Source organism: Triturus cristatus, chromosome 2_2, assembly GCF_964204655.1.
Source record: "Triturus cristatus chromosome 2_2, aTriCri1.1, whole genome shotgun sequence".
Classification (NCBI taxonomy): domain Eukaryota; kingdom Metazoa; phylum Chordata; class Amphibia; order Caudata; family Salamandridae; genus Triturus; species Triturus cristatus.
Window position 1 is genome coordinate 785,663,408 of NC_140582.1, and position 16,002 is coordinate 785,679,409.

The 16,002-nt window shown below is 48.5% G+C and overlaps 1 protein-coding gene across 14 annotated transcripts in view; it reads right to left on the minus strand.

The window, feature by feature from the left end:
• EXOC1 (exocyst complex component 1) overlaps positions 1–16,002 on the minus strand; it is a 330,473-nt gene that overhangs the window by 248,407 nt on the left and 66,064 nt on the right. For all 14 annotated transcript variants that reach the window (XM_085642066.1, XM_085642062.1, XM_085642061.1 and 11 more), the window contains exon 2: positions 8,053–8,177. In XM_085642066.1, the coding sequence (XP_085498192.1) occupies positions 8,053–8,177 (125 nt within the window). The remainder of the gene's footprint in view (positions 1–8,052; positions 8,178–16,002) is intronic.

Here is a 16,002-nt window from a genome sequence, read left to right on the forward strand (position 1 = left end):
TCTTGAATAATTTTATATCTCAGATTTTCCATGGGCATTATTGTTTTGTAGGACCATTTTGTCCTTTGTTTGTTTAATTGTTTTTGCAATTTATAATTTGCACATTTATAAAGCAAGTTTCTTTCAATTAATTTGAAAATTAAAAAAAAGGATAAACATCTCTATTTGATTTGTATCGTAATTTATGCATGGTTTAGATAGAGTGGTTTTTCTCTCAAAAATTGACTTAGATGCATTAGTTAAAAGATTGTAGGTATAGCAGACTGCTTTGTGTTTACTTTTGATTTATCCCCTGCTGCTCTACCTCTATTGATTTAGGGGTTCCCCTTTTCTAGTGGTATACCTTTAAAGATAGCATAGAAAATATCCATAGGTACACATACCTAGCCATACAAGCATATTTATATACTTTAACGTATATGTATTATCATGCAAAGAAGCAAAAATCAACAGACACTCATGTACATATATGTTTTCGACATACTAGGAAATGCATATATAATACATAAACATGCATTTATTGTCATATACATACCATATGTCTATTACATTTTTTATTTTTATTTTTTAACTAATCTTTTTATTAGCATGTAAAATAGGCACATTAACAAGTGTACAACACATTTGCTTAGGTTAAACAGTATGGGCTAGCATGAGGCATTCAGTATGATTATATTCAACAATTTTAAGTCTCAACCTTGTTTACAGTGCTTGTTCATCGTCTATTGGGATAGAGTCTCGGGACAGGGCCACGGGAGGTGTACATATATTACCCCTAAAGAGGTTCCATTTACCCGAAATCTGTGTCCATTTCTTGGGACAGCCTCTGCTTTCATAGATTGTCTTCTTGGCGGTCATGCTCCAGTCCATGTCTAGTTCCCAGGCACAAAGTGCTGGCACCTCCGAGGCCTGTCCATTACCTCGCAATGTTACGCCTGGCTATCATCCAGCCCAAGGTAGCCCAGGTTCTCTCTTTGCTGTTTAGGTCTGCTGCCCGCCATATATTTAAAAGGCATTGTTTCTGCTTCAGTGTGTTTTCTAGAGTCGCCCCCATAGTGCGTGTCACCTGGTCCCAGTATATCTTAATGAGTGGCTTTCCCAAATAATGTGGTAGAAGGTACTCTCTTGTCCATAGTGTCTTCTGCATGTATAATCTGCTTCTGGAGTAAATTTGGCCAATATATGACCCGAGTAGCACAGTCGGTGTAGTATCTTAAGCTGAACTAATCTGAGTTGTGCCGAGATTGCCACCTCTTTAGGCGAGGACGCGGTCTCCTGCCATTCCTCATCTTCTAGGTTTCCTACATCTTGCACCCAATATTGCCTAAGCGTGGTAAGGGGATCCAGGGAGATACTGATTAGCTTTTTGTAAGTCTGGGAGATGGCCCCACGGTCCATATAGTCTGTGAGAATCCCGCCCTCAAGATGCGAGGATTCCGGGAGACTCCCACCTCTAGGGGTCTATTACATTTTTATTATGTTATCCCGGTGTATAAATAATTCTTATATACTTATACAGTGCATAATCTCAGGTTTTTGATACAACAGGCAAAAAGCCATATTTTCTTACCAACATGCATGTCTATCTAAAGCATAACCATGCATTCTCCTAGGTAAATTCTTTAGATATATGTATTCACACGTGTGTGTGTGATATATATATATATATATTGTGTGTGTGTGTGTATGTATATATGCACACACATACACACACATATATATACATACACACATTTTTCATATGCACACACACATTTGCAGATACATCCCCATAAAAAGCGTAAATCCATACTGAAGTAGGCATGCATATGGACCCAACAGTTACATATCCAGATACATATACGTGTGTAATGTAGACATGTATACATTCCCATAACAGAGTTTTAAAATTTATTTTGTATTTATCATTTACAGTACATACATATTAGGTTCCTTGCTCAATCACATAATACTAGTCAGTTTCGAAGATGAAGTATACCATATGTTGAAGCAAGGCCTGTTCACTGCTACTGAGCATTCAAAGACATAACATGCATGAGCACCAATATTCCAGGATTTGCACACTTCCTGAGTTTATGGCAAGGACACTTGAAATTCCCCCAGGTGTTATGTTTCTCAACCTAGGCCCAAGTAGCAAAGCAACCTTTTACCCTATATTTGTCCTTCCGTGCTCTGTATAACGGTTTTAGCACTGAACTTTTACACAGTTATGTGCTGAATAAATGTCAATTGGTTTCCTTGAAACTAGCCTAATTTATAATGCATGAGGATTCTTAGTAAAATCCCCTGCACATGACGTAAACAACAGGATCAACGTACTCTGTACGAAAGTCATGACCATCTTCATCCTAGGGCGACAGAACTACTTTGCATAATTGCAATTATTGATTTAGGCTCATTTGCGTAAATCGTACTCATAACATATCGATTGTGGTAAGAACCCCAAGGCTATCTTTATGGTATGGTCCTCACTAGATAACCAGAGGAGACGCTAACACAAGACACTGAGGTCCTGCACGCTGAAGCTTCAACACGCAGCGGTCTGATATCTCTTGAGGAGTGTCCAACTCGTGACCAAGACGGGGTCCTTCATTCTCTCCCATCAGGTAATGGGGTGGGCTCTCTCATAGGGGATTCTTGGCTTTACGCCCACATACATGCTAGGTACATTTACGTAGGGTTTGCACAGTAGGAGTACACTTGATTACCGATATGTTTGTCTCCATATATTCACTGTTTCAGCACCATGGTAGAATTCTTCCTTCTATTTACTCTGTTGGTGCTTGCAATCTTTTACATTTGCTTCGGTCTAATGATTGTCGCAGAACACATGTTTTCTACTAGAATGATGCTGGTTCAATAAATGTTTATTGAAAACATCCCTAACGTTTATTCTGTGTATCTCTCCGAGACTAAGTGAGCACGATTTACTGAGTGAAAAGTATTGTACTGTTTCCACGATCCCGAACGAGTCAAGGGTTGGCATGTTCGATGGTTGCCATAAACTGTCGCTCCTTGGTAAGGTTAGGGGGCTTATGGTGGTACTGTGAGCTAGCTGGTCTATAGGGGGACATAGCCTTTGCGGGTGTTCAGACTCAGTCTACAAACCAATCCTTTAGTTTATGTTACCTACAGACACGCAGATCCTATGTATTTTTAGGAACTACACAACACAGGTAAGGCTGAAACTTTAATTATGCAAGGGGTCATTTATTTATTTTACATTTATTGACCTACCTGCCATTTGTTAAACTTAATGATTGCCCAAGAAAAATGGGCATCCTGGAGCTAAAGAACAAAACAACATCAAAGCATCCTTTAGTTAAACAGCCATGCTGCAATGTTTCTTCTTAAGGGAAAGTAATTTGTTTAATTCCTTATACCAAAAGGGGGGTCCTTCCAATACCTAGGAGAGAGATACAAGAAAAATCTTCCACCAATTCAAACTCTTAACTTTGTGAAACTTGAGTAGTACCCCAGAAGATGAGCGCAGGGATCGTGAAGGGTAATAAGGGCTCTTAAATCAGTAGAGCCCTTGCCAACTTTGCATTATGGCAAGCGCATAAAGCTTTTATGACTGTTTTTGGTTTTGTTAGTCGGTGGAGCCCTCGTAGATAAGAGATTAGTTTACGGCGAAAAATGGTAAGTAGCAAATCTGGCAGCATTATATGGAACAAGTTAGAGTCTGCTCGTAACAGTGATAATAAGAAGCCCAACATACGCATTACAACAGTCTACTGTAGACAGAAACACAGAATGAAAAACTAGCTTACAAAGGTCGAGCGGCAGAAAGGATAAACATTTGCGTAAAAGCCGCTGATAATGTAAACAGTCACACTGACTTTTGAGACCTGTGTCTTAACAAATAACTGGTTTTCAAGGGACATCCCCAGACTCTTTGCTGCCTTGGCTGGAATAAGAATCAGTTGTAGAACTGCAGGGCACCAGGCCGAAGATCAGCACTTCCTGTTTTATCACAATTTAATTTTAGAGAATTGACTGACATCCAGTGCGCCATTTTTTATATGCAGTTCCTAAAGTTATCAGGCACAGACCGACATTCTTCCTGAAGGTAAGCAATAATTTGAGTGTCATCTCACAAAAGTTATCACTTATTAAATGCAATAAGGTAACCCAATGTTATCCTTAGTAGTGTAAAAACAAATATAGAAGTTTTTTTACCACCAGGACGTGTAAAAAACTTAGAAGTACACGTCCAACTTTTTAAATACAATTCCACCTCCCCTATGGACTGTTTAGGACCTACTCTAGAGGCGACATATGTATTAACAAGCATTGGCATAGCCAATAGGTCTCGCCTTTGGGACCTTATAAGTATTTAGTTATGTTATGGTGGGGCTTGTGCAAGTAAGAACCAGGGACCAATTGCAATGCGCACAGACACTGTGATGTGAAATCGGGAGCTGGGACTGAGGTGGCAATGGTAAGAATGCACAAGTAAAGTTGTGGAGTAAAGTCCTGAGACCAGGCGGCCTAGGGGGGTCTCCTCCGGTGCAGTAACCATCACCAGGCTGACAGAACAGCGCCAAGAGGCTGTGGCAACGATATCGTATGCCTACTTAAAAGATTGCACACAAAATCAGAGCTCTTTAAGGGTCAGAGTCACCAGTAAAACATGCAATATCACACTGGGTTTAGTGGCTAGTCAGTGTGTTATGAATCCCACTGCAAGGAAGGAAAGAGACCCACGGCCGCTGTTCTGAAATATAGTAATCAAGAGTGCAGAGAGGCCCTGGGCCCGGTGCCACTGCACCTGCGTCATCCACAGAAGCTATGCTCCTGACTGGTTTATCTGCTGGGAGGGGGGGTCTGCAATCACATGTGTAGTTCTTACATGTGATCTCGTCATGTGTATTGCTGAGGGGGGAGGGTCGCGCTGCCCTGCTGACCTCAGGTTGGCAGCGCCCCAAGCCCGTCAGCGTGCCACGCCATAGAATGCATACATCCAAGCCACCAGGGCGTGGCTGCTCTCTGAGAACCCCAGGGCGTGTGGATAGGGGGTGGGGGTGAACGCTGGAGAGGGGTTGGAGGGGGGGGCATCCTCAAGATGGGAGCGGTCATGCATGCAGGAGAGGGGGGCGATGGCCGCCCTTCATCCCCTTTTGAAAGCAAGAGAAATTTGATAAATATGTGATCGGTTTGTTTCAAACACAAATAATGAAGGGAGTCATTGATGTATGTACTGCGGCCGAACAAAGCACTCTACTCTCTGCCTCGGGAGCATAAACAGAATATTCTAGAACATATAAATAACACAAGTGGCCGTGAAAGTGAAAGCGATCACAAAAGCGATCGCAAATGTAAAAAAACCAAGCAGGAAGTGGGATAAGGGAGGGGGTAGGGCACGTCGCGCCTTCTAAGGGGAGAGAGGCACGCAGGCTGGCAAATGGTGTGTACTTTCGCGGCCGCTTTGATGTTCTCAGTGGCCGCGCGGCTCACTGAGAACATCAAAGCGGCCGCAAAATGATCACGCAGGCTGCCAAATGGTGCGCGCGCCCGGCGCACATGCACTGTATTTGGAGGCCTGAAAAGCACTAGTTTGCACTTCCAAATCCCCCGTTTACTAAAGCTCTCGCCAGAGCTGGCTCAGGCGAGACCAAAAAAGGAAGGTTTAGGTCTGGCGGAAGGTTTATTTTGCAAGGCCGAAACAGCATTTTAAACTGCACACACAGGCTGAAATGACAGGCCTGGGACAGGTTTGAAAAGGCTACTTATGTGGGCACACCAATCAGTGCTGCAGGCTCACTAGTAGCATTTAATTTCCAGACTCTAGGTACCTGTAGCATCACTTTAATAGGAACTTGCAAGCAAATTAAGTGTGCCAATTAGGTGCAAGCCAATTTCAGCATGTTTAGGGAGAGAGCACTTTAGTACTGCTTAGCAGTGGTAACGTGCACAGAGTCCTAACCACTAACAAAAAAGGGTTCCGAAAACAGGAGAGGTGAATGCAAAACATTTGGAGTTGACCCTTCAGAGAGGACCAAGTCTAACAGATTTGCAGAAGCAATTTCTCCACAACTCTCCAGAAAGGAGGTCAAATTGAGACAGAACCTCAGAAGTTGACGTTTTAAATTGAGGATACGGATAACACACTGCTATATCCGATTAAAAGATTCCATCTGCGATCTTTACAATTTTTACCACAAAGAAACTCGATACATTATCGTACAAGAGTTGTGATGGAGTCAAAGTATTGGCGAGTTGAGGAGGATTACAAAGATTTTGAAAACAGAGAAGACCACACATAGAATGTTAAACTGCATCTATTGTCTTCATGTAATAAGTAGAGCAAGGTTCTTTTATTTTCTATTGTACCACTTCAATTCATTATGGTATGCTGGGCAGTAATCTAATCACCAATGCCTTCTCCAGAGCCTTTTATTTGGTGATAGCAAGCTCTTTCAACCAATACTCAACTTTGTCCATCAGAAATACAGTTTTGCTCTTCTAAGCCAATAGAAGGATATTAATGCCCCCCATCAAGACATTCAGTTACTATCGGCATGCATAATATACAAAAATCCACGGGGCTGCATTCAAATGCAACAATGTTATACTGAATTTATAGCATACGTCTGCACCTACCACGACTACTGAGAAGTTTCACTTTCATATATATTTTTCCAGGACAACAGAGCAAAAGCCATTTTCTTTAAACAAGCAATAAACATCAACAAATGTGAAGAACATTAATACTTATTCATTTCTCACAATACTGCATATGTCACATATGGTACGAGGCAAGAGCAGATCACTTTATGATTAGATCAACTCATCGAACGTGAGTAATGAGAAGACTTAGAAGTTTGAAAATGAGTGGGGCATTGCGCTGTAATATTTGTAATTTTAAAAATAGAATTTTTTAATAATTTTACGATGATGTATTTATGTGTGCTTTTATGATAATTTTTTAACTTGATCGAATAAGGAAGAATTGATTGATTGGGGCATGGTGGCGCTTTTCCCTGATCTCCATGCGTGTTCCTGTTTCCACACATTCTTCCCTCGCGCAATGAAAGAGTGCAGAGCACCAGTCCACTGGAAGAAACGGTGGAGAATTGTATGCTGCCACAGTACTGCTGCTGTGTGATATCTGCCGCAGCTCTGGCACTCATGAAAGGCAACCATTACACTGCAAAATCAAGTTGAGGCTGTACATCTGCAAATCCTTGAACCCAGAGACCCATGGCAGAGAGACAGCACAGGCCTATAAAACAAAGGAGCATCATAATGAATGCTACAGTGCAACAGTGACCTACCCCTACACAGAAGGGCGGGTGGGTTGGTTGAAAAGCAAATTACTAGGGCACAAGGAGAGATTTAAATCTTCTCCCACAAAGGGTAAAGCCACTTAGCTTCCTGCAATACTAGGGTTGGGGTTATCAGAAGCACACTCTTGGACAATGGAGTATTTCCATTCTGTGAAGCCTGCATTGTCCCAATTTTCTGGGTCAGATTTGCTAGGCTCAAAGAGGGAGAATGGCTCCTATTCATACCAGGGGCAAACTACAACAAGCGGTACTATGGGGCCTATGAATCCTCAATAGGCCCTACATTTGATGAGCATTTCTTTCAGCTTCCTACTCCTCCAGAGTGTAAAGGCTCTTATGATGAAGCGGGCAAGACAAGTGATATATTGCTCCTCACCGTATCTATGAAAAGTTTGCATGCATTGTGGAAATAAATTGCGTCATTCAAATCTAAATTAGGCCTTGTTAAGGCAACAGATACAACGATCCGGTCTGTTGAAGAGAAGGAGCAGGATTTGGAGGCAGTAATGCAGCAAATTAATGAAAAGGAGCCTAAATCACAAGGTAATGTAGTTCACAGTGTGCAATACAAATCATTTGAATAAACTGATCATGTAAATTAATTTGTAAGAAAAAAAGAAGAATCATTCATAAGTATCTACATATAGTATAAGAACGTGTGAAGGGGAGGACAAACAGATCAGTGAAGGGCTTTACTACAAATATCTGTCATTTCAAATTTGGTGTCAAGCAGCCTCCATTTGAATATGCCCATCATTACCTGTGGCGCACAAGAAGCAGTTTTTCTTCTTTTTGCCTGCTTTGCAGACATTGACAATGCTCAGGAGTCGCTCATCATTGGGAGTGAAGATGTCTCTTTGCAGTGCATGCTTGATGGCCGTCATCCTGGTAGCATAAAAGGGACAATTCAGAACTGCATCATACCTTGATGATAATGTCAAATAAAATTGGCAGCCCAAGACGTTTCCTTGCCCCAGGACTCGCATTACATCTTACTCTAGGGCGTCACAGTGTCTCCTGTCCTTGTCTCTATCTGTTTTTATTTATAAACCATTTTATTGGTGATGTATATAGCAAGGGAATAACAGTTGCAATGTATAGCATTACAGTGATTGATGACCTTAGCAACAAAAGTTAATATACGCCTTGACACCAGACAACAATAAGGATGCAGCAAGAGGCAACAATACTTCATACATGACAATGGCTATAAGAATTGAGGCATTCACCTAGAGTCTAATTAATGCATCCATGGTCCTCGTGCTTAGGGAAATAAACCACAAGTTTTGTAAACCAGTGCTTCAAGAAAGCTACATTTATCTGTGAACATCCAGATCACATTTAAAAAAATTGAACGACTCCATCCTGTTAAGATCACAATCCTGCACCAGTACAGTAAATGAGCATACAGCAGGATTAACATATTAAATCATTAAACAGTATTTTGCAGAGTTTAACCTTCCTCTACTGTGATATTAAGGAGGATGTCCATGGTGTTTTGTTCTCAGACTCGCAACTGAGTTTCAAAGTTGAATCTTTGGTGGGAAGAATGTTTCTCTCGTTAGTCTTATCAACTGTGCCAGGATGAGCTATCAATTATACTAATGAATGCTTCATTGTTTCCTTGCATGTACAACCTTGAAATATCCATTGCTTGAACCATGAATATTGATGAACTGTTGACTGGAGTCAAAGCTGGCTTATGACGTCCCTTGAGCTGGAATAAACATTTTGCTCTCAAAGGATTTTCAGCCTCACATTGTTTATTGGACCCTCGCTTTTACATATCCATCACCAGAATGCATCTGTCAACCACTAGAGTGTCGGAGGCATGCCACGACTGAGCACTATCATGCCTACCAAGCAGAAAGCCAAACTGATAAAAGCTCCAAGGTATCGGATTACGATAAATCATCCATAACTTTCAACAAAGCAATTTCGGAGTTGTTGACCCCATTCCACACCAAAATGTTAGAAACAACCCCACCTACCTTAACCCAAAAGTTCTGAATAACTCAAAAGGACCGTGTTGATGAAGTCGCCTTATACTGTCTGGCGCCCAAGACACCTCAAGAAAGAATCATGTCCGGTTCTAGTATTCTGTGCAAATAATGGAGCAGTATTGAATGGACATGAGAAGAACATTTCTTCTCATGTCCATTTAATACACCTCCATTTTTACGAGGTAAAATACTCCAAATAACAAATGCAGCCCAGTACCCCCTGACTGCACTTAGGATCAGAAGCTAATAGACCATGGTAAGAGGCAGGCTTAATATATGGTGCTCACTTGTGTAAGTGTAGCACCCTGTAATAATCCAGACAACCCTTACTGTGATTTTAGTGGTCATAGACAACCTTAGAAAGGTCTCCAAGTGGTAGCTGTGACGAGAAGCCTTCAGGATTAGCCCAGAAGGAGTGTAAAGCAGCTTGTTTTACCAGTACTTAATCTTAGGGTATAGGTCGAGTGAAAAATATGTATTTATTATAAACTCTCACTAACACAATGCAATATCTCCTACCCAGAGATATAACCACAATACACACACAACTTTGATAATAGAGCACGTAAGTAGCACAAATACACAGTGATCTCCAGGGGGGAGACCAAACCATATACTAAAATAGTGGAATGCGAACCACGACCTAAGTCGAGAATGGACCCAGAAAATGTAGAAGAGTTGGGGACCCAAGGAACCACCCAAGGTGAGCATCTAGGAACCCCACGGAGATAGTGTGCAGTGTGGGAACACAACCACATGCTCAATGCATGTCAACGGGTAATTCTTGGTTGCCGTTTTAAAGAAAAAGGACCCGTCTCAAAGGACCCTGAAAAAACCCTATGGAAGATGGAAGGTTGGAGAGTCACCCCACCCGTGGATACCCCAGGAACCAGGATACCTACACCAGGGAAGCCGGGTGCATAGGTGTGAAGTGACGTCAGAAACCGCCGTAGAGCACAAGGGAGGAATTCAGTGAAGATGCCGCTGGCGAAGAAAGTGAAAGAGTCCAGCGGAACCCAAAGGTGGATTCAAGATGAGAGGTACCTGCAAGCAGAGGGGAGAGAGTCTGCCACTAAGGAGTGATCCAGAGGCATGGAAGACGAATTCCCACTGATGTCGGGGATGCAGGAGAGTTGAGCGTCCCTTGAAGTTGCAGCTGTGCGGACCAGGTGAGGCTGTGGAAGACCAGGAGCCGTTCACGAGCTGTCCCACGTCGGATGTCAAGAGCCAAGGTGTTAGTGTCCAGCAGGGGCACCAACAAGCCTTGGCAACGGCAACCAACGCAGTCGTAGAAAAAGGTACAGTGATGGGACCAGCAAGGTCCTGTGACTCACCACAAGCAGGTAAGTCTGAGCAGGCCCAGAGCAAGCAGGGGAGCCCACTGGAGTCAACAAAGACCCTCAAGAGGACGCAGGGGCCGAAGGCACAGGAGTCACAAGAGGACCTTGAGCAGCTCACCAAAGGATGAAGGCCCACGGTGCAGAGGATGTGGGGCAGGCAAAGATTTTGGCTACAGGAGATGCTTGAGGCTGGAGCTTTTTGGAGCCCAAAGATTTATTGGGAAAAAGTCAACAAGCCTTGGCAATGGCAAGCCGGCGCGGTGCACAGGGGTACTGCTCCAGCAGTTCTGACGAGGGATACTGGCTTCAAAATTCCTGTGAAGACAGTGCAGGCCTCGAGGGAGTTGCAGAACCACAACCTGTGTTGCTGAACCTTTCTGAGTCTGAAGGAGCTCAGGAACAGCGAACTGTCAGCTTCGCCACGGTGCCTGCAGATACAGTGGAGTGACTAATTCACTCCAAGGGAGATCCCTTCGGGTGTCTTGGATGTCCACAGGCCTCATGAAGAGCCTGTATGGAGCACAGGCACAGACATTGCATAAAACTGGCAGGACGACGAGACCAGGAGCAGCAGGAGTCTTCTCAGTTGCAGTCTCGGTTCTCAAAGCAAAGTCCAGCGAAGTCTAAAGTGCCCCGACGGCTGAAGTGGTTTCGGATCTGAATCTTGTCCCGCGACAAATCTAGGGACCCACCCACAGGTAAGCCCCTTATTTACCCTAAGGAAAGGGTTTGAGACTGTTGGACCTGGCCTCGTGGCGTGGTCCTTAACCCCCTGGATTGTGGCCGTTCCCCGCCCCGGCCGTCACGGGCCACCCGTCTGGACTGCACCAAGGCCCTTCACCCGGAGCTACACGTGGTCGCATACTCCTCGTGGCTCCGCCATCTTGTTGGCATCCCCGTCACACCGTGCCCCAGCCGGCGCGACCCCGCTCAACCCAGCCTCGACCCCAGCGAAGCCCCGACATCGAGGCACCACGAACTGGCCAGGGGGTGCCGCAGGAACCATTCATCGCCCCGGCGGAGGACAGTATCGATGGGACCCCCAACTGTCCTCCCCTCTTGAGGTGTGATCACCCTGCAAACTCCCATGGGCCTGGCGCCTCTCCTGCTGGGCGTCTGGCCACCTCCACCAGGCCACTCCGCCCCCTCGGGCGCATAGGTCTGGACATCAAAGGGCTCCAGACCTATATCTGGGGGACCCCACCACAGCTCGGCAGTTGTATCCCGGAGTCGAGAGCCCTGCTGATCGAATCGCGGCTGACCCTACGGAGACGAACTCTTGCCGGAACCATCACGAGCCCTGCTGACTGCGTCGCGGCTCCCTCCTGTGAACCCTTTTCTGAACCACCTGGAACCTCGGAGCCGAGATCGGAGGTCCTCCAGCGTGAGGATAAGAACTGGGCCCCAGGTACCCTCGTACCCCCTTCCTGCCAAGGACTGTCCCGCTACCCCTACCCTTCCAAAGAGACATTGAGACTTTTGGTGGATCCCTCGATCCCTTCGTGTAAATATTGAACTCATAACCTTTTATTGATGATAAAGAATTGCTTGTCTTGAGACAACCTGCCTGAGTCCGGTGTGGTGGTGTTACTGTGCTAGTACGTGATAGGAGGAGGATCTCTCAGGAGACTTCTCGGCAGCGCTCGGCTACTACGTGCAGTGAGAGGGCCCCCCTTGGTGGTCTCACCGACTCCTCGGGGTCCGCCTTCCAACATTTGGTGGCAGCGGCGGGATCCGAGCCGAACGCAGTACGTACCAGCCAGTACCCACTAGCTACCCATCCAAACGAATAGCATCATGAGCAGCCAGGAAAACAACGCGACAATGGAGTTCCAGCCCGAACGGCTGGAAGAATATACGCACAAAGAATTAAAACAGTTCTGCAGAGACAAAGGCATTGCAACCACCAGCCTCGGTACCAAGGAAGAGATGCAGAAAGCTCTGAGGGCATGGTTGGAGGCTGGGGCAGGCCCCTCCCAGGAAGAAGGGCCCTTGCCCCTGACGGAGACCACAGCAACCGCACTGACCCCGGCAACCGGAGGAAGAAAGAGCCTAGAAACCGGCCTCTCCGAGGAAGAAATACGAGAGCGGGAAAAGGTCCGGAGCCACGAACTAGAGCTCGCCCGACTACGGCTGGACGGCGAACTCCAGCTGGCAGAAAAGAAACTGGCCCTCGAGCAGCTACGCCTTCAAGAAGAAATAGAAGAGAAGAGACGACACCGGGAGTTGGAGGAAAAGAAACTAACTCTTGAGCACGAGCGCAGTCTCAAGGAGCTCGAGATCAAGGCCAAGAACGGAGGGGCCAACACCCCCAGTACTAGAGACACTCTACCGCCCCCCGAGGCCAAGGTGCATATCCCGAAGGAGGTCGTCAAGGAGTATTACAAGAATGACGATATCCAACAATGGTTCAAGGCCTACGAGGTGGCCATGACCTCCCATCGGGTGCCCCGAAAAGACTGGGGCGCAGGCCTGTGGGGGCGATTCCTGAGTGAAGGGCGGGACACGCTGCTCCAGCTACCAGAGGAGGTGATGACCTCCTACGATCACATGAAGGAGGCCCTGCTCACCCGCTACGGGCTAACAGCGGAGATGTACCGCCAGCGGTTCCGAGACTGCAAGAAAATCCCGGGTACCACATGGGTGGAATATGTGGACTTTTTCAGTCGGGCCCTAGAAGGGTGGATCAAAGGCAGCAAAGTAACCACCTACGGACAACTGGTCGACCTCATCGTCTGGGAACATCTTTCCAACAATTGCTTCGTGGAACTAAGACAGCACCTCCTCGACAGCAAAATGACCGACCCGCGAAAACTTGCCGTCGAGGCCGATCGATGGGTCAACTCCCGGGTCCCCCGGAGCTCAATGGGGGAGTACCAGAGGAACCCCAACGGACCCCCACGCCAGCGCGGTGGGGGGGGAGGGCCGAACAGGAACCGAGACCCTCCCGCTGGGGCCCCCAGGAGCCCCCCTCGAGGGCCACTGCAGCCACATCTCTCCCCGAGCCTAGCGCGAAGGGTGGGCTCGGCCCGACCCGGACCACGGCCACCAGTGATCTGCTATGGCTGCCAACAAACCGGACACTTTGCCAGCGACCCGGCCTGCCCCCTGAACCGAAGAAACGGGGCCGGCGGGCCCCCGCCCCGGCAGCTGACAGCCGCCGCCTTGGGGGGAGAGGAGGAAGAAGAGGCCCTCGACCGAGAAAACACTGAGTGGGAGCCGGCAGCCATGTCCCTGGTCTGCCTGGGTAGCCGAGAGATGGTACCCTGCACCCCCATCCCAACCAACACCCAGAAGTACCGGCAGCAGGTCACGGTCAACGGACAACGGGCCGAGGCCCTTCGCGACACCGGCGCCAGTATCACCGCTGTCCGCTGCCACCTGGTGACCCCTGAACAGATTCTACCGAATGTGCTGTGCCCTGTGCGGACGGCCGACAACAGTGAGAGCCTATGCCAGATGGCCCTGGTCCCCTTCGAGTGGGGAGGGGTGACGGGCCTGCTGAAGGTGACGGTGCGCGACGACGCCCCGGTCGACTGCCTCCTGGGGAACGACTTGGAGAGTTCCCCCTGGGCTCAAGTAGAACGACGAGAGCACCTCCGAATGTTGGGACTGGCTGATTGGGCCTGCGCCATCACCCGGTCCATGACCGCCCAGGCCCCCCGCTCCTCCTCGACCTCCGGGACTGCCCGACCCGAGGGGCTCACACCCCCTCCCGCCAGCAGCGAGGAGGAGGCGGACACCGACCCCGGGCCCAGCGAATCCTCCCCCGAAGAGATGGCTTCTCCGAGCGCCCTACCAGAACTGACGCAATGGCAACATGAAGGGGGCCCCACCCGAGAGCAGTTCCAGCAAGAGCAACAGTCCTGTCCCTCTCTCGAAGGGGTCCGACAGCAGGCGACCGCGCAAGCCAACGGTGACAAGACCGGCACCCACTGGATCTACTGGGCCGAGGGCCTGTTGTACAGTGAACAGAAAGTGGCAGAACTCGGGGCCGGCCGCGTGTTGGTGGTCCCCCTCCGCTTCCGGGAGTTCCTTCTCAACCTGGCCCATGATGTGCCCCTCGCCGGACACTTGGGGCAAGACAAAACGTACAGTCGTCTGGTGACCCACTTCTACTGGCCCCGGATGCGGAGAGATGTGGACAACCACTGCCGGTCCTGCCAGACCTGCCAAGCCAGCGGAAAGACGGGGAGTCGGGTCAAGGCCCCCCTCCAGCCCTTTCCCGCCGTCAGCACCCCGTTTGAACGAGTCGGAATCGACATTGTGGGACCCCTGGACCCCCAAACCGCCCTGGGCCACCGCTTCATCCTGGTCCTCGTGGACCACGCCACAAGGTACCCGGAGGCGGTCCCGCTCAGAACTAGAACGGCCCCTGTGGTAGGCCGGGCCTTGATGGGGATCTTCTCCCGAGTGGGATTCCCCAGCGAAGTGGTGAGCGACCGTGGCACGAACTTTATCTCCAGGTACATGCGGTCCCTGTGGCAACAATGCGGGGTCACATACAAGTTCACGACCCCATATCACCCTCAGGGGAACGGACTGGTTGAGCGGTTCAACCGAACATTGAAAGGGATGATCCAGGGCCTGGAAGAACCCCTCAGGCGGAAATGGGATGTTCTGCTGCCCTGCCTCCTGTTTGCCTATCGGGAGGTCCCGCAGAAGTCCCTGGGGTTCAGCCCGTTCGAACTATTGTATGGGCACCCGGTCCGCGGACCACTCAGCCTGGTCAAGGAGGGCTGGGAGATGAAGCCCCGAGGCGCCCCTCCTGACGTCTACCGATACCTCCTGACCCTCCGAAACCAGACCCGCAAGTTCCGAGCCATAGCCGAAGCCAACCTCGAGGCCAGCCAGGAGGACATGAAGCGGTGGTACGATCGCAACACTTCTACGGTAGAATTCGAGCCAGGTCAGAAAGTATGGGTCATGGCCCCGGTCGAACCCGGCGCCCTCCAGGACAAGTGGACCGGGCCCTTCAAGGTGGTGGAGAAGAAAAGTCCAGTCACCTACCTGGTCGATCTGGAGTCCCCCCGGAACCCCCTCCGGGTCCTACATGCGAACAGGCTAAAACCCCACTTCGCCCGGACCGAACTGAGCCTGCTGCTGGCGACCGACGAGGGGGGCGAGGACGACTCCGAGCCCTTGCCCGACCTCTTGCAATCCGACAGTCACGATGGATCGATCGAAGGGGTCCAACTCGCCTCGTCCCTGACCCCGGAGCAGCGCAACGACTGCCAGCGATTACTGCGGGACTACGCAGCCCTCTTCTCTCTCACCCCGGGGGTGACCCACTGGTGCGTCCACAACGTCGACACCGGGGAGAACCCCCCCATACGACACAGAGCCTACCGGGTGCCTGACCGAGTG